The sequence below is a fragment of the Oncorhynchus nerka genome, linkage group LG9b (genome assembly GCF_034236695.1).
Source record: "Oncorhynchus nerka isolate Pitt River linkage group LG9b, Oner_Uvic_2.0, whole genome shotgun sequence".
In the NCBI taxonomy this organism is placed as follows: domain Eukaryota; kingdom Metazoa; phylum Chordata; class Actinopteri; order Salmoniformes; family Salmonidae; genus Oncorhynchus; species Oncorhynchus nerka.
In genome coordinates, this window is record NC_088424.1 from 48102954 (window position 1) to 48125388 (window position 22435).

General features: G+C 48.0%; 1 protein-coding gene across 1 annotated transcript in view; it reads right to left on the reverse strand.

Annotated features, from left to right (window-relative positions):
• Window positions 1–8131: 8131 nt before the first annotated feature.
• The window catches only part of LOC115125065 (activin receptor type-2B-like), a 47210-nt gene continuing 32906 nt past the window's right edge, over window positions 8132–22435 (reverse strand). The window contains exons 3-11 of the mRNA XM_065013797.1: window positions 17179–17294; window positions 16817–16968; window positions 15781–15924; window positions 14763–14906; window positions 14430–14578; window positions 12587–12701; window positions 11160–11298; window positions 8640–8770; window positions 8132–8476 (exon numbers count right to left, since the gene is read on the reverse strand). Coding sequence (XP_064869869.1) covers window positions 8279–8476; window positions 8640–8770; window positions 11160–11298; window positions 12587–12701; window positions 14430–14578; window positions 14763–14906; window positions 15781–15924; window positions 16817–16968; window positions 17179–17294 — 1288 coding nt within the window. The 3' untranslated portion in view covers window positions 8132–8278. The remainder of the gene's footprint in view (window positions 8477–8639; window positions 8771–11159; window positions 11299–12586; window positions 12702–14429; window positions 14579–14762; window positions 14907–15780; window positions 15925–16816; window positions 16969–17178; window positions 17295–22435) is intronic.

A 22435-nucleotide genomic window follows, 5' to 3' on the forward strand; every position in this document is an offset into this window, starting at 1 on the left:
CTGAGCTTTAACTACCACTACAGTTCAACCTGGCTGAGCCCTAACTACCACTACAGTTCAACCTGGCTGAGCTTTAACTACCACTACAATCCAACCTGGCTGAGCCCTAACTACCACTACAATCCAACCTGGCTGAGCCCTAACTACCACTACAGTCCAACCTGGCTGAGCCCTAACTACCACTACAGTCCAACCTGGCTGAGCCCTAACTACCACTACAGTCCAACCTGGCTGAGCCTTAACTACCACTACAGTCCAACCTGGCTGAGCCCTAACTACCACTACAGTCCAACCTGGCTGAGCCCTAACTACCACTACAGTCCAACCTGGCTGAGCCCTAACTACCACTACAGTCCAACCTGGCTGATCCCTAACTACCACTACAGTCCAACCTGGCTGAGCCCTAACTACCACTACAGTCCAACCTGGCTGAGCCCTAACTACCACTACAGTCCAACCTGGCTGATCCCTAACTACCACTACAGTCCAACCTGGCTGAGCCCTAACTACCACTACAGTCCAACCTGGCTGAGCCCTAACTACCACTACAGTTCAACCTGGCTGAGCCCTAACTACCACTACAGTTCAACCTGGCTGAGCTTTAACTACCACTACAGTCCAACCTGGCTGAGCCCTAACTACCACTACAGTCCAACCTGGCTGAGCCCTAACTACCACTACAGTCCAACCTGGCTGAGCCCTAACTACCACTACAGTTCAACCTGGCTGAGCCCTAACTACCACTACAGTTCGACCTGGCTGAGCCCCAACTACCACTACAGTTCAACCTGGCTGAGCCCTAACTACCACTACAGTCCAACCTGGCTGAGCCCTAACTACCACTACAGTTCAACCTGGCTGAGCCCTAACTACCACTACAGTCCAACCTGGCTGAGCCATAACCACCAGGACTGGTATTGAAACATTACTAGAGCATGATAATGTTGATACTGGCAGGTAGAAAATATCAGGTGATCACCAATGACATCACAAAACAATCTAGCCCCGTCCAGAAACAACCCTAGCCCCTACTCAAGTCTAAACCTTAGATCAGAGGTGATTGGATAGGAATAGGGTGTAACTTCCACCTATCCTGAAAAGTGGTGTTATTACCATATTACTTATACACACATACAATTCTCCAAGATCCACACAAGGGTCTAGACTCAAGAGCAGGTGGTAGGGGTCTCTTCTAGATAGGGCCAATTCTGTAACGTCTGCTTCCAGCTCACACCCTCAAAACACTTAGATCCCCTGAACGGCGCTCACTTTCCAGATCCCAATCACCTGAATTCTGATCACCTGTTCACACACCTGTATGTCATTATCACACACTATTTAGTTCAGTTCTTTGCACCCCATCACTGTGAGGTATTGTTTGTTTTGTGACACTTATTTCGGAGAGCTGGTTTTCCCGTGTTTGATAGTTTTTGCCTATTATCTGCCTGTACTTTATTAGCCTGTTACCTACCTATTGCCTGATCTCCCAGACTACCCCTGGACCCAGCTACCTGCCTCCTCCTGTGTATGACCTTCTGCCTGTCCCTGGACACAGCTACCTGCCTCCTCCTGTGTATGACCTTCTGCCTGCCCCTGGACCCAGCTACCTGCCTCCTCCTGTGTATGACCTTCTGCCTGTCCCTGGACCCAGCTACCTGCCTCCTCCTGTGTATGACCTTCTGCCTGCCCCTGGACCCAGCTACCTGCCTCCTCCTGTGTATGACCTTCTGCCTGCCCCTGGACCCAGCTACCTGCCCCTGGACCCAGCTACCTGCCCCTGGACCCAGCTACCTGTCTCCTCCAATAAACACCTGTGCCCTGCTCTTTAAACCAGCTCTCTGTCTCCCATCATGTTCATTACACAATCTAGCAACATATTACCTTAGAGTGAAATGTAAGCACTAGCTGCATAGCATTTGACCCCGAGCCACTCATACCAATCGTATATATTATAAAAATAAATAACACAAAACCTTATTTCAGGGTTCTCCGCCAGGATTTTGGACTCTGGGATAGTTGTATTGTTTAACACCTGTAACTGCCATTTCCATTAATGATAACAAATAAAAAGTTTCTCACAAACACACACTACCAGTCAAAAGCTTGGACACTTACTCATTCCAGGGTTTTTCTTTATTTTTACTATTTTCTACATTGTAGAATAATAGTGAAGACATCAAAACTATGAAATAACACATGAAATCATGTAACCAAGTGTTAAACTAATCAAAATATTTTATGAGATTCTTCAAAGTAGACACCCTTTTCCTTGATAACAGCTTTGCACACTCTTGGCATTCTCTCAACCAGCTTCATGTGTTAGTCACCTGGAATGCATTTCAATTAACAGGTGTGCCTTGTTAAACGTTAATTTATGGAATTTCTTTCCCACTTAATGTGTTTGAGCCAATCAGTTGTGTTGTGACATGGTAGTGGTGGTATACAGAAGATAGACCAAGTCCATATTATGGCAAGAACAGCTCAAATAAGCAAAGCGAAACGAGAGTCCATCTTTACTTTAAGACATGAAGGTCAGTCAATCTGGAAAATTAAGAACTTTGAAAGTTTCTTCAAGTGCAGTCGCAAAAACCATCAAGCACTATGATGAAACTGGCTCTCATGAGGACCACCACAGGAAAGGAAGACCCAGAGTTACCTCTGCTGCAGAGGATAAGTTCATTAGAGTTACCAGCCTCAGATTGCAGCTCAAATAAATGCTTCAGAGTTCAAGTAACAGACACATCAACATCAACTGTTCAGAGGAGACTGCGTGAATCAGACCGTCATGGTTGAATTACTGCAAAGAAACCACTACTAAAGGACACCAATAAGAAGAAGAGACTTGCTTGGGCCAAGAAACATGGGCAATGGACTTTAGACCAGTGGAAATATGTCCTTTGGTCTGATGGGTCCATATTTGAGATTTTTGGTTCCAACCGCCATGTCTTTGTGAGACACAGAGTAGGTGAGCGGGATGATCTCCACATGTCTAGTTTCCACCGTGAAGCATGGAGGAGGAGGTGTGATGGTGTGTGGGTGTTTTGCTGGTGACACTGTCTGTGATTTATTTGAATTCAAGGCACACTTAACCAGCATGGCTACCACAACATTCTGCAGCGATACAACGTCCCATCTGGTTTGGCTTAGTGGGACTATCATTTGTTTTTAACAGGACAATGACCCAGATCACCTGACCTCAACCCAATTGAGATGGTTTAGGATGAGTTGGACTGCAGAGTGAAGGAAAAGCAACCAACAAATGCTCAGCATATGTGGCAACTCCTTCAAGACGGTTGGAAAAGCATTTCAGGTGACTACCTCATTGGGTCAGTTGCAAGAATGCAAAGCTGTCATCAAAGCAAAGGTGGCTACTTGGAAAAAATCTTTAAATATATTTTGATTTGTTTAACACTTTTTTGGTTACTACATGACTCCACACACACACAGTTTTGAGGTCTTCACTATTATTCTACAATGTAGAAAATAGTATAAAAAAAAAAGAAAAACCCTTTGAGTAGGTGTGTCCAAACTTTTGACTGGTACTATATAAAATTGCATAGTGGCGCAGCCGGCCCACAAGGTGGCTCAGCCGGCCCGCAAGGTGGCGCAGCTCAGCCGGCCCGCAAGGTGGCGCAGCTCAGCCGGCCCGCAAGGTGGCTCAGCTCAGCCGGCCCGCAAGGTGGCGCAGCTCAGCCGGCCCGCAAGGTGGCTCAGCTCAGCCGGCCCGCAAGGTGGCGCAGCTCAGCCGGCCCGCAAGGTGGCGCAGCTCAGCCGCCCCAAAGGTGGCTCGCTCAGCCGCCCCGCAAGGTGGCTCAGCTCAGCCGGCCCGCAAGGTGGCGCAGCTCAGCCGGCCCCACAAGGTGGCGCAGCTCAGCCGGCCCACAAGGTGGCGCAGCTCAGCCGGCCCACAAGGTGGTGCAGAGTCCCTCATATTATTTAGGGGAGAACCATGATATTTAGAAAATAAATTATAAAAACCACAGAGACACTCTTCAAATTCCCCTTTTCAATCAAGTAAAATGAAAAAAATATATATATATATATATTTCCCCAACAGGATACGGTGTAAAATCAGTGTTCTGCAACTGTGTACAACAACAAGTGTTTTACATACCAAGTTCCAGCCTCTAATTTGGGTGAACAACATTAAAGACGTCCTATATGAAACTAGTCAGTCGAATAGAATTTGAAATCTCCACGGTACATAAAAACAAAAGTAAAAACCTGCAGTAAAATATAAACGACTAAAAACACGATAAGTAACATGATATAACAAGAGATATTCATCTGTATAAAAACCTGAGGTATATGTGATGTCAGAGGGTAAACAGTTGAGAACATTAAAAAATACATATTATTACAATGAGCATCAGTACAGTACATTCACAGAACAGAGAATACATGACGACGTCAACATCATCGAACGTGGAGGACCCTGGAGTATGGAGCGCGGTAGGGGACAATTCAATTTCAGGAAGTACAATGAAATTCCATTTCTTTTCAAATAGGAAAATTTGCCATTGGAAATCACAATCTGAGCTGATAGGAATTTAAATGGAATTCATCCCAACATGGACGGACTGGGACCAGAAATCACAATCTGAGCTGATAGGAATTTAAATGGAATTCATCCCAACATGGACGGACTGGGACCAGAAATCACAATCTGAGCTGATAGGAATTTAAATGGCATTCATCCCAACAACTGGGTCCAGAAATCACAATCAGCCCTGATAGGTATCAAAATGGACCATTCATCCCCATGGACGGCCCCGGACCAGAAAGCCCATTATTTTCCATTGAGGCCCATCCCACAACAGACCCATTATTTTCACAATCTGAGCTGATACAACAAATGCCCATTCATTTCCAACATGGACGGACTGGGACCCCACAACAGCCCATTATTTAAATTGAATTCATCCCAACATGGACAGACTGGGACCATTATTTCCCTGAGCTGATAGGCCCCAAATGGAACAGCCCATTATTTTCCACTGGGACCCTCACAATCAGCTGATAGGATTTCCCTTGATTCATCCCAACCTGGGCGGACTGGGTCCAGAAATCATCAGCCCTGGGGTATCAAACACTGGACCATTATTTCCATTGAGGCCCCGACAACAGCCCATTATTTCCCTTGAGGCCCTCCACAACAGCCCATTATTTCCCTTGAGGCCCCGACAACAGCCCATTATTTCCCATCGAGGCCCCGACAACAGCCCATTATTTCCCTCGAGGCCCCACAACGGCCCAGTTCTTGCGGTTGGGTTCGGGGACCAGTTCTTGCGGTTGGGTTCGGGGACCAGTTCTTGCGGTTGGGTTCGGGGACCAGTTCTTGCTGTTGGGTTCGGGGACCAGTTCTTGCGGTTGGGTTCGGGGACCAGTTCTTGCGGTTGGGTTCGGGGACCAGTTCTTGCGGTTGGGTTCGGGGACCAGTTCTTGCGGTTGGGTTCGGGGACCAGTTCTTGCGGTTGGGTTCGGGGACCAGTTCTTGCGGTTGGGTTCGGGGACCAGTTCTTGCGGTTGGGTTCGGGGACCAGTTCTTGCGGTTGGGTTCGGGGACCAGTTCTTGCGGTTGGGTTCGGGGACCAGTTCTTGCGGTAGGGGGTGGGAGTCGGGACAGAAAGCCAGCGGTTGTGTGGGCAGGCTCAATATGGCGGGACATCATCCTGCGTAGACCTCAACCTCAATGATCCATCCTGCGTAGACCTCTACCTCAATGATCCATCCTGCGTAGACATCTACCTCAATGAAACCACAACGCCCCATTCTATTATTAGCCAGATAATTATAATTTTGGCTCAAAATAACAAGTTAGACAGGCCCACTGGGCTAAAAATTTACCAGCCCATATGGAATTTGCCCGAAATGCCAGATTGCGAGTCCGCCGCCGGATCCCAAACCGGGTAGTGAGTGTCAGCAGCATTGTGTGGATGTTCACTAGCTTGTTATAGTCTGGTCATATTAGCCTGGTTCCAGATGTGTTTGTGTTGTTATTGACCATAGGAGTTGGCAAGGCAGTTGGCACAAACAGATCTGGAACCAGGCTAGTCTGGTATGCAGGGTAGCCTAGTGGTTAGAGCATTGGACTAGTAACCGAAAGGTTGCAAGTTCGAATCCCCGAGCTGACAAGGTACAAATCTGCTGTTCTGCCCCTGAACAGCTACTGTTCCTAGGTCGTCATTGAAAATAAGAATTTGTTCTTAACTGACTTGCCTAGTTAAATAAAAGGTACAATTTAAATGTTCAAAAATTTAAAAATAAAGACAGCCACTGTGTTTGGTTTTTCTTGCATGACATACAGGTTGCTGAGGTAACTGAACGACATACAGGTTGCTGAGGTAACTGAACGACATACAGGTTGCTGAGGTAACTGAACGACATACAGGTTGCTGGGTAACTGAATGACATACAGGTTGCTGGGGTAACTGAACGACATACAGGTTGCTGGGGTAACTGAACGACATACAGGTTGCTGAGGTAACTGAACGACATACAGGTTGCTGAGGTAACTGAACGACAGAGGTTGCTGAGGTAACTGAACGACATACAGGTTGCTGAGGTAACTGAACGACATACAGGTTGCTGGGGTAACTGAACGACATACAGGTTGCTGGGGTAACTGAACGACATACAGGTTGCTGGGGTAACTGAACGACATACAGGTTGCTGGGGTAACTGAACGACATACAGGTTGCTGGGGTAACTGAACGACATACAGGTTGCTGGGGTAACTGAACGACATACAGGTTGCTGAGGTAACTGAACGACATACAGGTTGCTGAGGTAACTGAACGACATACAGGTTGCTGAGGTAACTGAACGACAGAGGTTGCTGAGGTAACTGAACGACAGAGGTTGCTGAGGTAACTGAACGACAGAGGTTGCTGAGGTAACTGAACGACAGAGGTTGCTGAGGTAACTGAACGACATACAGGTTGCTGAGGTAACAACATACAAGTTGCTGAGGTAACAACATACAAGTTGCTGAGGTAACTGAAACTTAGTCTCACAAGTCAGACAATTTGTTTGCAAAATAAAAGACTGGAAATCATAGCTTTGTGAAACTGGTCTACTGAGCAGACAGAGAGAAAAACAGAAACTTGTAACCAACTCAAACACGGCCCTTCAAATACTTCACAGCTTCAAATGCAGTTCAGACAAAAAAAAAAAAACTCTTCTCAGTCTATTCCACAAACGCGCACACACACTCTCTCACACACACACGTACAAAACACATACGCACAAAAAAAGATACATCCAGAATGTATAACATTTCAATTTCAGATTTCATTGAGTAATGACAGATAAAAAGTGTTTCCTGATAGCTTGGCTTCTCTACATGTGTAGAAAAATGTTCCAATAGGCTGGAATCCTGAGATGTCGTAGTTCCAATCCAAAACCACAAGTCTAATTTTGTCCTAATCCTTTCCATGTCCGTTCATCCAATGCTACTCCTGCGTAGCGTCTGGGCCTCTTGCCCCCCCTTCCTCCCCTAGTTAACTGTAAACGCTGCTCTACTGTTAGGCCCTGGGTTTAGAGTAGGGACGTCCCAAGGATCCAAGATAGCACTGATGGATGAGGCTATATGGAGGGTTGGTTCAGGTGTCTGTGTCGTTATTTCAAAAAGGCGTTCCTCACCAAACAAAGATGGACGACAGAACGCTGAGTAAAGATCCACGTTTCATCCCGAGGAAGATAAATAAGTTGGAACAGTCTCGTGGTTCATCGGACAGGAGTCCTGCGGATCTACAGTGTGTATGTCTATCGTCTGGGCTGTGTGTGTGTGTGTATGTATATATATGGTCGGTCGGTCGGTGTAGACAGACAGACAGACGGACGTCACACACACACACACACACACACACGATCGTCCAGACTGTGTGTTGTGCATCGTCACGTCAGAGCTTTGGAATACGGTTAGCTTTCTTTGGCTGGCCGCCATCTTGACCAGACGACAGGATGAGGTAATAATCAAACCCACTAAACACAACATGAGGTATTGACTGAATAGAAGATTAATACAAGTTAATGTCTTAAGAGAGGTATTTGTCCAGCATATAGCTTATTTCTGTCCTGTAGTTTTCACTGAGAAAATCACACAAGACGGACAGAAGAGAAGACTTGATCCAAAATAACATTTTTTAAAATTCTTAAAAACAATAATTCCCAATATCAAGTCTATAAAAATAGCAGCTGTATTCAAGTTGTTTAAAAGTTTAGGCTAGAAAAGTCAGGAGCATCGTTCCGTGATGACGTCACAGTAACACAGAACTCAGGTGCCGGACTCTTTAGGAGGTAGGTCGTCGTCGACGGTTACCGACATTACTACGGCAACTGGGCAGTCTGAGGTAGTGCTGACGGTTGTCCTGGCGATCTGGGAGACGCGTTCCTCGACACAGCCGGCGGAGAGACGAGCCTCGGCGTCATGGTCCCAACACTCCTCTATAGTCTCACACAACTGAGACAGACCCTGTGGCACCGATACACACAGCAAGAAGCCAAGAGGTTACAGGAAATACAATATAAAACAAACAAAATAGTTTTTTTTAAGTCGCTCTACTGTTACCCCAGCGTACCATCCCAGCGTACCATCCCAGCGTACCATCCCAGCGTACCATCCCAGTGTTACTGACCGGGTGTTTGAGCCAGGTATCCTTGAAGACCGGTCTCATCTTCTTGTGAACGACCACATCCTGCAGTTCCTGTAGTGACGTATGTTGGCCAATCTCCTCCTCAAACGGCAGCATGAACTCCCCTACGGTACCTGAGAGACAAGAAAACATTATATTGAAGGCTTTACAAGTTACTGATAGGCTGTTTGTTTTTAGTAAACACACTGTTTTTAGTAAATGCATTGTTTATTATTAGTAAATGCATTGTTTATACAGAAACTAAAACAAGGTAGACATTTGGCATATATGAAAATATATATTAGACATCAAACAGAGCCGGAGGGGGTGCGGTCTAGGCATCAAACGGAGCCGGAGGGGGGTGCGGTCTAGGCATCAAACGGAGCCGAGGGGTGCGGTCTAGGCATCAAACGGGCCGGAGGGTGCGGTCTAGGCATCAAACGGAACCGGAGGGGGTGCGGTCTAGGCATCAAACGGAACCGGAGGGGGTGCGGTCTAGGCATCAAACAGAACCGGAGGGGCGGTCTAGACATCAAACAGAGCCGGAGGGTGCGGTCTAGACATCAAACAGAGCCGGAGGGGGTGCGGTCTAGACATCAAACAGAGCCGGAGGGTGCGGTCTAGACATCAAACAGAGCCGGAGGGGGTGCGGTCTAGGCATCAAACAGAGCCGGAGGGTGCGGTCTAGGCATCAAACAGAGCCGGAGGGGGTGCGGTCTAGGCATCAAACAGAGCCGGAGGGTGCGGTCTAGGCATCAAACAGAACCGGAGGGGGTGCGGTCTAGGCATCAAACAGAACCGGAGGGGGTGCGGTCTAGGCATCAAACAGAACCGGAGGGGGTGCGGTCTAGGCATCAAACAGAACCGGAGGGGGTGCGGTCTAGGCATCAAACAGAACCGGAGGGTGCGGTCTAGGCATCAAACAGAACCGGAGGGTGCGGTCTAGGCATCAAACGGAACCGGAGGGGTGCGGTCTAGGCATCAAACGGAACCGGAGGGGTGCGGTCTAGGCATCAAACGGAACCGGAGGGGGTGCGGTCTAGGCATCAAACGGAACCGGAGGGGGTGCGGTCTAGGCATCAAACGGAACCGGAGGGGTGCGGTCTAGGCATCAAACGGAACCGGAGGGTGCGGTCTAGGCATCAAACGGAGCCGGAACGGAACCGGAGGGGGTGCGGTCTAGGCATCAAACGGAGCCGGAGGGTGCGGTCTAGGCATCAAACGGAGCCGGAGGGTGCGGTCTAGGCATCAAACGGAGCCGGAGGGTGCGGTCTAGGCATCAAACGGAGCCGGAGGGTGCGGTCTAGGCATCAAACGGAGCCGGAGGGTGCGGTCTAGGCATCAAACGGAACCGGAGGGGGTGCGGTCCTAGACATCAAACGGAACCGGAGGGGGTGCGGTCTAGGCATCAAACGGAACCGGAGGGGGTGTGGTCTAGACATCAAACAGAACCGGAGGGTGCGGTCTAGGCATCAAACGGAACCGGAGGGGGTGTGGTCTAGACATCAAACGGAACCGGAGGGTGCGGTCTAGACATCAAACGGAACCGGAGGGTGTGGTCTAGGCATCAAACGGAACCGGAGGGGGGTGCGGTCTAGACATCAAACGGAACCGGGAGGGGTGCGGTCTAGACATCAAACGGAGCATCAAAGACATCAAACGGAACCGGAGGGGGTGCGGTCTAGGCATCAAACGGAGCCGGAGGGGGTGCGGTCTAGACATCAAACGGAACCGGAGGGGGTGCGGTCTAGGCATCAAACGGAGCCGGAGGGGGCATCAAACAGCCGGAGCCGGGAGGGTCTAGCAGTTAAAGAAACATGTTTAGGCATCAAACGGAACCGGAGGGTGTGGTTCCCAGACATCAAACGGAACCGGAGGGGGTGCCCCTTCTAGTCCTAGGCATCAAACGGAACCGGAGGGGGTGCGGTCTAGACATCAAACGGAACCGGAGGGGTGCGACTAGACATCAAACGGAACCGGAGGGTGTGGTCTAGACATCAAACGGAACCGGAGGGTGCGGTCTAGACATCAAACGGAACCGGAGAGACATCAAACGGAGCCGGAGGGGTGGTCTAGACATCAAACGGAGCCGGTCTAAGGCATCAAGCGGAGTCGGAGGGGGTGACAGGTCTAGGCATCAAACAGAGGCATCAAACGGAGCCGGAGGAGTGCGGTCTAGGCATCAAACAGAACCGGAGGGTGCGGTCTAGGCATCAAACAGAACCGGAGGGGTGATGGTCTAGGCATCAAACAGAACCGGAGGGGTGTGAGTCTAGGCATCAAACAGAACCGGAGGGGTGTGGTCTAGGCATCAAACAGAACCGGAGGGGGTGTGGTCTAGGCATCAAACAGAACCGGAGGGGGTGTGGTCTAGGCATCAAACAGAACCGGAGGGGGTGTGGTCTAGGCATCAAACAGAACCGGAGGGGGTGTGGTCTAGGCATCAAACAGAACCGGAGGGGGTGTGGTCTAGCAGTTAAAGAAACATGTTTGTAACGGGGGATCCTGAGCAGGAACTCTCACCGTCTGTGGCGATGCATCGTGACACCAGTTCCCAAAGCACCAGCCCCATAGCATACATATCGATCCTCAGGAAGGAGTCTCTCTGGAAGTTTATAGCCCCTTCTAGAACCTCAGGGGCCATGTAACGCCACGTACCCACCTGGAGGAGGGAGAGTGAACGACAGAGAGAGAGGGGGAGAGAGAGATAACGACAGAGAGAGAGGGGGAGAGAGAGAGAGGGGGAGAGAGAGAGAGGGGGAGAGAGAGAGATAACGACAGAGAGAGAGATAACGACAGAGAGAGAGAGATAACGACAGAGAGAGAGATAACGACAGAGAGAGGGAGAGAGATAACGACAGAGAGAGAGAGATAACGACAGAGAGAGAGATAACGACAGCGAGAGAGAGATAACGACAGAGAGAGAGAGATAACGACAGCGAGAGATAACGACAGAGAGAGAGAGAGAGAGAGAGAGATAACGACAGAGAGAGAGGGGAGAGAGAGAGAGAGAGGGGAGAGATAACGACAGAGAGAGAGAGGAGATAACGACAGAGAGAGGGGGGGAGAACGACAGAGAGTGATAACGACAGAGAGAGGGAGCGAGAGATAACGACAGAGCGGGGGGAGATAACGACAGAGAGAGGGGGAGAGATAACGACAGGGGGGAGAGATAAACAGAGAGAGAGAGATAACGACAGAGAGAGAGGGGAGAGATAACGACAGAGAGAGAGGGGAGAGATAACGACAGAGAGAGAGGGAGAGATAACGACAGAGAGAGAGGGGGAGAGATAACGACAGAGAGAGAGGGGAGAGATAACGACAGAGAGAGAGGGAGAGAGAGATAACGACAGAGAGAGAGGGAGAGAGAGATAACGACAGAGAGAGAGAGGAGGAGAGAGAGAGGGGGAGAGAGATAACGACAGAGAGAGAGAGAGAGAGAGAGAGATAACGACAGAGAGAGAGGGGGAGAGATAACGACAGAGAGAGAGAGAGGGGGAGAGAGATAACGACAGAGAGAGAGATAACGACAGAAAGAGAGAGAGGGAGAGAGAGATAACGACAGAGAGAGAGAGAGATAACGACAGAGAGAGATAACGACAGAGAGAGAGAGAGGGAGAGATAACGACAGAGAGAGAGAGGGAGAGATAACGACAGAGAGAGAGAGGGAGAGATAACGACAGAGAGAGAGAGGAGAGATAACGACAGAGAGAGAGAGGGAGAGATAACGACAGAGAGAGAGAGAGGGAGAGATAACGGGAGAGATAACGACAGAGAGAGAGAGGGAGAGATAACGACAGAGAGAGAGATACCGACAGAGGGAGAGATAACGACAGAGGGAGAGAGAGATAAAGTAGAGCGAGAGAGAGAGAGACAGAAAGTAAAACAAGAGAGAGAGAGAGAAGGCAAGTAAGTAATTGTAAGACCTGTGTGTGTGTGTGTTAAACTACCTGTCCGTGGGTGTCTCCTGGAGGTTTCCCCGGCTCAAACCGGACAGCCAAACCAAAGTCTCCGATGACGGCTGTCAGATCACGTCTCAACATCACGTTCTTACTCTTGAAGTCCCTGGGAAACATAGTTTATATATAACCCGTAGGCTTGATATACAGTGCCTTGCGAAAGTATTCGGCCCCCTTGAACTTTCCGACCTTTTGCCACATTTCAGGCTTCAAATATAAAGATATAAAACTGTATTTTTTTGTGAAGAATCAACAACAAGTGGGACACAATCATGAAGTGGAACGACATTTATTGGATATTTCAAACTTTTTTAACAATTCAAAAACTTAAAAATTGGGCGTGCAAAATTATTCAGCCCCCTTAAGTTAATACTTTGTAGCGCCACCTTTTGCTGCGATTACAGCTGTAAGTCACTTGGGGTATGTCTCTATAAGTTTTGCACATCGAGAGACTGACATTTTTTCTCATTCCTCCTTGCAAAACAGCTCGAGCTCAGTGAGGTTGGATGGAGAGCATTTGTGAACAGCAGTTTTCAGTTCTTTCCACAGATTCTCGATTGGATTCAGGTCTGGACTTTGACTTGGCCATTCTAACACCTGGATATGTTTGTTTTTGAACCATTCCATTGTAGATTTTGCTTTATGTTTTGGATCATTGTCTTGTTGGAAGACAAATCTCCGTCCCAGTCTCAGGTCTTTTGCAGACTCCATCAGGTTTTCTTCCAGAATGGTCCTGTATTTGGCTCCATCCATCTTCCCATCAATTTTAACCATCTTCCCTGTCCCTGCTGAAGAAAAGCATGCCCAAACCATGATGCTGCCACCACCATGTTTGACAGTGGGGATGGTGTGTTCAGGGTGATGAGCTGTGTTGCTTTTACGCCAAACATAACGTTTTGCATTGTTGCCAAAAGTTCAATTTTGGTTTCATCTGACCAGAGCACCTTCTTCCACATGTTTGGTGTGTCTCCCAGGTGGCTTGTGGCAAACTTTAAACAACAATTTTTATGGATATCTTTAAGAAATGGCTTTCTTCTTGCCACTCTTCCATAAAGGCCAGATTTGTGCAATATACGACTGTTTGTTGTCCTATGGACAGAGTCTCCCACCTCAGCTGTAGATCTCTGCAGTTCATCCAGAGTGATCATGGGCCTCTTGGCTGCATCTCTGATCAGTCTTCTCCTTGTATGAGCTGAAAGTTTAGAGGGACGGCCAGGTCTTGGTAGATTTGCAGTGGTCTGATACTCCTTCCATTTCAATATTATCGCTTGCACAGTGCTCCTTGGGATGTTTAAAGCTTGGGAAATCTTTTTGTATCCAAATCCGGCTTTAAACTTCTTCACAACAGTATCTCGGACCTGCCTGGTGTGTTCCTTGTTCTTCATGATGCTCTCTGCACTTTTAACGGACCTCTGAGACTATCACAGTGCAGGTGCATTTATACGGAGACTTGATTACACACAGGTGGATTGTATTTATCATCATTAGTCATTTAGGTCAACATTGGATCATTCAGAGATCCTCACTGAACTTCTGGAGAGAGTTTGCTGCACTGAAAGTAAAGGGGCTGAATAATTTTGCACGCCCAATTTTTCAGTTTTTGATTTGTTAAAAAAGTTTGAAATATCCAATAAATGTCGTTCCACTTCATGATTGAGTCCCACTTGTTGTTGATTCTTCACAAAAAAAATACAGTTTTATATATTTATGTTTGAAGCCTGAAATGTGGCAAAAGGTCGCAAAGTTCAAGGGGGCCGAATACGTTCGCAAGGCACTGTATTATTATGTTTATCTAAGCAGGTAAGTTATTGACTTTGAAAACACACGATGTCACCTGTGTGCTATGGTGGGTTTGGGGCCTTCTCCCTTGTTGATGGCTGTGTCTTCATGGAGGTAGGCCAGACCACGGGACATCGTCTCAGCAATATGACACATTTCAGACCAGGTCACTGTACGGTCCTTCAGATGGTCAGTCAACGAACCCTGTACACACACACACACACACACGAACGCAGATGCACACAGACTTGGTTAAAAAAGAGGTTTTTGACTATGGCTTAGATAACAAACTGGAATAGACCACAATATAAAACACAACATGCCCTTCTATAAATGAATAGATTAATTTATTGATAAATGAATTGATCGATTGGCTGTATTTCCTCACCCGCTCATGGAATTCCATGATGAGCCAGAGTTCCGTCTCCATGTTGCTGCCGTGTTTCTCCGCAGCGATGTAACGAAGCAGGTTCTCATGTCTCATACCAGGAGTCAGGAAGATATCCCTCTCATTCTGCCACGACTGCTTGTCCTGCACACCCATACAATCACATGTTATAATGGAAACTTACAGGGTCGGCAGGGTAGCCTCGTGGTTAGAGCGTTGGGTCAGTAATCGAAAGGTCGCTGGATCGAATCCCTGATCTGACAAGGTAAAATAATCTATAGTCGTGCCCACTGTTTCCCCGGGCGCCGAAGACGTGGATGTCGATTAAGGCAGCCCCCCCGCACCTCTCTGATTCAGAGGGGTTGGGTTAAATGCGGAAGACACATTTCAGTTGTACAACTAACTAGGTATTTCCCTCTCCCATTTCTATTTTAATCAAATTAAATCACAATACATTTATGAAACTCTATTTACACAAGTAGGATCCCGTAACCTTAGATCCCCAAAGCACAAGCAGTAGCACAGTGGAAAAGTCCCGAGAAGGAAGAGACCTCAAGAGGAACCAGGTTCAGCGGCGAATCATTTCTGCTATCACCCGTACTCACCCAGGGCTGAATGTTACTATCCCATAGACCAGGGGTGTCAAACATAAAACCCGCGGGGAGTTTGAGTCAAGAGCTCGTTTAACCCTCTAGATGTCCATCAGAAATCTAATTTATCATCATAAAAAAATTCCACCAGAAAAATCTCTAGTTTAAGCTAGAGATCTCAATGTACTTTCAAACGACGACAAACAAAATGGAAACCGTGTAGTCACGACAACGGACCACCAGCACATTCATACAGTGGGTCTTCACTGTCCAGTTAAGAACCACCAAGTCGTCAAAAATTAACCAAGGAAATATCACCCTCCGGACCTCATTAAAGACTGAATGTCCCCCCTCTAACTGTAACCCCGGGAGGGGGGGGGGGGGTAATTTGAGGCCCCTGCCATAGACTAAAACCCCGCATGTCTTACCCGAACAGGGAAGACCTTCACAGCCACGTATTCACTCATCAGCTGAGCCTTCCACACACAGCCGAAGCGCCCCCTTGCCTTCACCTCCAATAACTGCAGAGGCTTCAGCCCCACCATGGGAGAGGGAGGGGTTTGCCGAGGGTCCTGACAGACAGAGGGGAGAAAACGCTACAACCTGAAGAACAAGTCCATATCACACTCCATCAATTCTCTGATTCTTTCCTTGATCTCCTGTATGTGTTGAGCTGTGTTTACATAGGCAGTCCAATTCTGATCTTTTGACGATAATTTGTCTTTTGACCAATCAGATCAGATCTTTTGCCAATAATTTGCCTTTTGACCAATCAGATCAGATCTTTTGCCAAGAATTAGGCAAAATATCAGAATTGGGCTGCCTGTGTAAACAAAGCCGTTGTTCCTATCAGATGATATGGCCACAGGGGGGCCTGATCCTAGATCAGATTATATGGCCACAGGGGGGACCTGATCCTAGATCAGATGATATGGCCAGACCTCAGATTATATGGCCACAGGGGGGACCTGATCCTAGATCAGATGGGCCACCTGATTCTAGATCAGATGATATGATGATCCTAGATCAGATGATATGGCCAGACCTGATCCTAGATCAGATGATATGGCCACAGGGGGGACCTGATCAGATGATATGCCACAGGGGGCCTGATCCTAGATGATATGGCCACGGGCGATCCTAGATTGATATGGCCACAGGGGGGCGACCTGATCCTAGATCAGATTATATGGCCACAGGGGGGGCTGATCCTGATCCTAGATCAGATTATTATGGCCACAGGGGGGGACCTGATCCTAGATCAGATGATATGGCCACAGGGGGGGACCTGATCCTAGATCAGATTATATGGCCACAGGGGGACCTGATCCTAGATCAGATTATATGGCCATTCTAGATCAGATTATATGGCCACAGGGGGGGACCTGATCCTAGAACAGATGATATGGCCACAGGGGGGGGACCTGATCCTAGATCAGCACTAGTTAAGTGGTGTGAGCTCACCTCAAGGAGGTCAACATGTCCGTAGGGTGGTTTGTGCTGCCGGTACATCCACAGGGCAAGTAGCAGAGTCAGAGACAGAACACACAGAGATAGCACACTGAACACCAGGCTATTCAACAGAGATGGCACTCTGGGAGGGGGGCGGATTTTCACTAGGAAGGAGAACAGATCACAGAAGATGAAAATCAATCAGTTACAATCAAACTTTAACAATATCTTCATTTATTTTACTTGTGGTATATTGTGATGCCTGATATCCAGTCTATATGATTTGTGTTCTGACTCTAAATAAATAAAACATTTTTTTTTTTTTTTTTTTTTTTTAAATTTAAGAACGGGTTTCAAAGTTCATGTCCACTCACCTCTGTTGCCGGCGGCAACGAGGTCAGGCAGGTGTGTGAACCTCTCATTGCAGTAGTTCCCCTCACAGCAGCAGAAGAACACCTGGGGGTTCTCTTCCATGGACACACACTTCTGCCTGACGAGACACACACACACACACACACACACACACACACACACACACATTATTTACAAGATCTATTAGTCCCAAACGTTCCTCACATTTTTCTGTAGCAGTGCTAGGATGATTTGAGTAAGGCCATTGTGACATCATGGTGCTACATAGTTGATCTGTGATTGATTTGTATTGCCATAGTATTGCCTTGAGGCATTTTTTTTGTAATTACACAAATGGAATCAGGACCAGTACATCCTATCCCGTGTGTCCTATCATAACACACACTTAAGTCAAAAAGTGTCTGGTACCTGGCATAGCAGGTGGTAAGTAGTGTCTGGTACCTAGCAGTTGGTAAGTAGTGTCTGGTACCTAGCAGTTGGTAAGTAGTGTCTGGTACCTAGCAGTTGGTAAGTAGTGTCTGGTACCTAGCAGTTGGTAAGTAGTGTCTGGTACCTAGCAGTTGGTAAGTAGTGCCTGGTACCTGTCATATCAGTTGGTAAGTAGTGCCTGGTACCTGGCATAACAGTTGGTAAGTAGTGCCTGGTACCTGGCAGTTGGTAAGTAGTGCCTGGTACCTGGCAGTTGGTAAGTAGTGCCTGGTACCTGGCATAGCAGTTGGTAAGTAGTGCCTGGTACCTGTCATAGCAGTTGGTAAGTAGTGCCTGGTACCTGTCATAGCAGTTGGTAAGTAGTGTCTGGTACCTGGCATAGCAGTTGGTAAGTAGTGCCTGGTACCTGGCAGTTGGTAAGTAGTGCCTGGTACCTGGCAGTTGGTAAGTAGTGCCTGGTACCTGGCATAGCAGTTGGTAAGTAGTGCCTGGTACCTGTCATAGCAGTTGGTAAGTAGTGCCTGGTACCTGGCAGTTGGTAAGTAGTGTCTGGTACCTAGCAGGTGGTAAGTAGTGTCTGGTACCAGTCATAGCAGTTGGTAAGTAGTGCCTGGTACCTAGCAGGTGGTAAGTAGTGCCTGGTACCTGTCATAGCAGTTGGTAAGTAGTGTCTGGTACCTGTCATAGCAGTTGGTAAGTAGTGTCTGGTACCTGGCATAGCAGTTGGTAAGTAGTGCCTGGTACCTGGCAGTTGGTAAGTAGTGTCTAGTACCAGTCATAGCAGTTGGTAAGTAGTGTCTGGTACCTAGCAGGTGGTAAGTAGTGTCTGGTACCTGTCATAGCAGTTGGTAAGTAGTGTCTGGTACCTGGCATAGCAGTTGGTAAGTAGTGCCTGGTACCTGGCAGTTGGTAAGTAGTGTCTAGTACCTAGCAGGTGGTAAGTAGTGTCTGGTACCTGTCATAGCAGTTGGTAAGTAGTGTCTGGTACCTGGCATAGCAGTTGGTAAGTAGTGTCTGGTACCTAGCAGGTGGTAAGTAGTGTCTGGTACCTGTCATAGCAGTTGGTAAGTAGTGTCTGGTACCTGGCATAGCAGTTGGTATGTAGTGCCTGGTACCTGTCATAGCAGTTGGTAGGTAGTGTCTGGTACCTGGCATAGCAGTTGGTAAGTAGTGCCTGGTACCTGGCATAGCAGGTGGTAAGTAGAGCCTGGTACCTGTCATAGCAGTTGGTAAGTAGAGCCTGGTACCTGTCATAGCAGTTGGTATGTAGTGCCTGGTACCTAGCAGTTGGTAAGTAGTGTCTGGTACCTAGCAGTTGGTAAGTAGTGCCTGGTACCTAGCAGTTGGTAAGTAGTGTCTGGTACCTGGCAGTTGGTAAGTAGTGTCTGGTACCTAGCAGTTGGTAAGTAGTGCCTGGTACCTGGCATAACAGTTGGTAAGTAGTGTCTGGTACCTGGCATAGCAGTTGGTAAGTAGTGCCTGGTACCTAGCAGTTGGTAAGTAGTGCCTGGTACCTAGCAGTTGGTAAGTAGTGTCTGGTACCTGGCATAGCAGTTGGTAAGTAGTGCCTGGTTCCTAGCAGTTGGTAAGTAGTGTCTGGTACCTGGCATAGCAGTTGGTAAGTAGTGCCTGGTACCTGGCATAACAGTTGGTAAGTAGTGCCTGGTACCTGGCAGTTGGTAAGTAGTGCCTGGTACCTGGCAGTTGGTAAGTAGTGCCTGGTACCTGGCATAGCAGTTGGTAAGTAGTGTCTGGTACCTAGCAGTTGGTAAGTAGTGCCTGGTACCTGTCATAGCAGTTGGTAAGTAGTGTCTGGTACCTGTCATAGCAGTTGGTAAGTAGTGTCTGGTACCTGTCATAGCAGTTGGTAAGTAGTGTCTGGTACCTGTCATAGCAGTTGGTAAGTAGTGTCTGGTACCTAGCAGTTGGTAAGTAGTGTCTGGTACCTGGCATAGCAGTTGGTAAGTAGTGCCTGGTACCTGGCATAGCAGTTGGTAAGTAAGTGCCTGGTACCTGGCATAACAGTTGGTAAGTAGTGCCTGGTACCTAGCAGTTGGTAAGTAGTGTCTGGTACCTAGCAGTTGGTAAATAGTGCCTGGTACCTGGCATAGCAGTTGGTAAGTAGTGTCTGGTACCTGGCATAGCAGTTGGTAAGTAGTGCCTGGTACCTGTCATAGCAGTTGGTAAGTAGTGTCTGGTACCTGTCATAGCAGTTGGTAAGTAGTGTCTGGTACCTGGCATAGCAGTTGGTAAGTAGTGCCTGGTACCTGGCAGTTGGTAAGTAGTGTCTAGTACCAGTCATAGCAGTTGGTAAGTAGTGTCTGGTACCTAGCAGGTGGTAAGTAGTGTCTGGTACCTGTCATAGCAGTTGGTAAGTAGTGTCTGGTACCTGGCATAGCAGTTGGTAAGTAGTGCCTGGTACCTGGCAGTTGGTAAGTAGTGTCTAGTACCTAGCAGGTGGTAAGTAGTGTCTGGTACCTGTCATAGCAGTTGGTAAGTAGTGTCTGGTACCTGGCATAGCAGTTGGTAAGTAGTGTCTGGTACCTAGCAGGTGGTAAGTAGTGTCTGGTACCTGGCATAGCAGTTGGTATGTAGTGCCTGGTACCTGTCATAGCAGTTGGTAGGTAGTGTCTGGTACCTGTCATAGCAGTTGGTAGGTAGTGTCTGGTACCTGGCATAGCAGTTGGTAAGTAGTGCCTGGTACCTGGCATAGCAGGTGGTAAGTAGAGCCTGGTACCTGTCATAGCAGTTGGTAAGTAGTGCCTGGTACCTGTCATAGCAGTTGGTAAGTAGTGCCTGGTACCTAGCAGTTGGTAAGTAGTGTCTGGTACCTAGCAGTTGGTAAGTAGTGCCTGGTACCTAGCAGTTGGTAAGTAGTGTCTGGTACCTGGCAGTTGGTAAGTAGTGTCTGGTACCTGGCAGCAGTTGGTAAGTAGTGCCTGGTACCTGGCATAACAGTTGGTAAGTAGTGTCTGGTACCTGGCATAGCAGTTGGTAAGTAGTGCCTGGTACCTGGCAGTTGGTAAGTAGTGCCTGGTACCTAGCAGTTGGTAAGTAGTGCCTGGTACCTGGCATAGCAGTTGGTAAGTAGTGCCTGGTTCCTAGCAGTTGGTAAGTAGTGTCTGGTACCTGGCATAGCAGTTGGTAAGTAGTGCCTGGTACCTGGCATAACAGTTGGTAAGTAGTGCCTGGTACCTGGCAGTTGGTAAGTAGTGCCTGGTACCTGGCAGTTGGTAAGTAGTGCCTGGTACCTGGCATAGCAGTTGGTAAGTAGTGTCTGGTACCTAGCAGTTGGTAAGTAGTGCCTGGTACCTGTCATAGCAGTTGGTAAGTAGTGTCTGGTACCTGTCATAGCAGTTGGTAAGTAGTGTCTGGTACCTGTCATAGCAGTTGGTAAGTAGTGTCTGGTACCTGTCATAGCAGTTGGTAAGTAGTGTCTGGTACCTAGCAGTTGGTAAGTAGTGTCTGGTACCTGGCATAGCAGTTGGTAAGTAGTGCCTGGTACCTAGCAGTTGGTAAGTAGTGCCTGGTACCTGGCATAACAGTTGGTAAGTAGTGTCTGGTACCTGGCATAGCAGTTGGTAAGTAGTGCCTGGTACCTGGCATAGCAGTTGGTAAGTAAGTGCCTGGTACCTGGCATAACAGTTGGTAAGTAGTGTCTGGTACCTAGCAGTTGGTAAATAGTGCCTGGTACCTGGCATAGCAGTTGGTAAGTAGTGTCTGGTACCTGGCATAGCAGTTGGTAAGTAGTGTCTGGTACCTGGCATAGCAGTTGGTAAGTGGTGTCTGGTACCTGGCATAGCAGTTGGTAAGTAGTGTCTGGTACCTGGCATAGCAGTTGGTAAGTAGTGTCTGGTACCTAGCAGTTGGTAAGTAGTGCCTGGTACCTGGCATAACAGTTGGTAAGTAGTGTCTGGTACCTAGCAGTTGGTAAGTAGTGTCTGGTACCTAGCAGTTGGTAAGTAGTGCCTGGTACCTAGCAGTTGGTAAGTAGTGCCTGGTACCTAGCAGTTGGTAAGTAGTGCCTGGTACCTAGCAGTTGGTAAGTAGTGTCTGGTACCTGGCAGTTGGTAAGTAGTGCCTGGTACCTAGCAGGTACCTAGCAGTTGGTAAGTAGTGCCTGGTACCTGGCATAACAGTTGGTAAGTAGTGTCTGGTACCTAGCAGTTGGTAAGTAGTGCCTGGTACCTGGCATAGCAGTTGGTAAGTAGTGCCTGGTACCTGGCATAGCAGTTGGTAAGTAGTGCCTGGTACCTAGCAGTTGGTAAGTAGTGCCTGGTACCTGGCATAGCAGTTGGTAAGTAGTGCCTGGTACCTGGCATAACAGTTGGTAAGTAGTGCCTGGTACCTGGCATAACAGTTGGTAAGTAGTGTCTGGTACCTAGCAGTTGGTAAGTAGTGTCTGGTACCTGGCAGTTGGTAAGTAGTGCCTGGTACCTGGCATAACAGTTGGTAAGTAGTGTCTGGTACCAGCCTGGCAGTTGGTAAGTAGTGCCTGGTACCTGGCAGTTGGTAAGTAGTGCCTGGTACCTGGCAGTTGGTAAGTAGTGCCTGGTACCTGTCATAGCAGTTGGTAAGTAGTGCCTGGTACCTGTCATAGCAGTTGGTAAGTAGTGTCTGGTACCTGGCATAACAGTTGGTAAGTAGTGTCTGGTACCTGGCATAACAGTTGGTAAGTAGTGTCTGGTACCTGGCAGTTGGTAAGTAGTGCCTGGTACCTGGCATAACAGTTTGTAAGTAGTGCCTGGTACCTGGCATAGCAGTTGGTAAGTAGTGCCTGGTACCTGGCATAGCAGTTGGTAAGTAGTGCCTGGTACCTGGCATAACAGT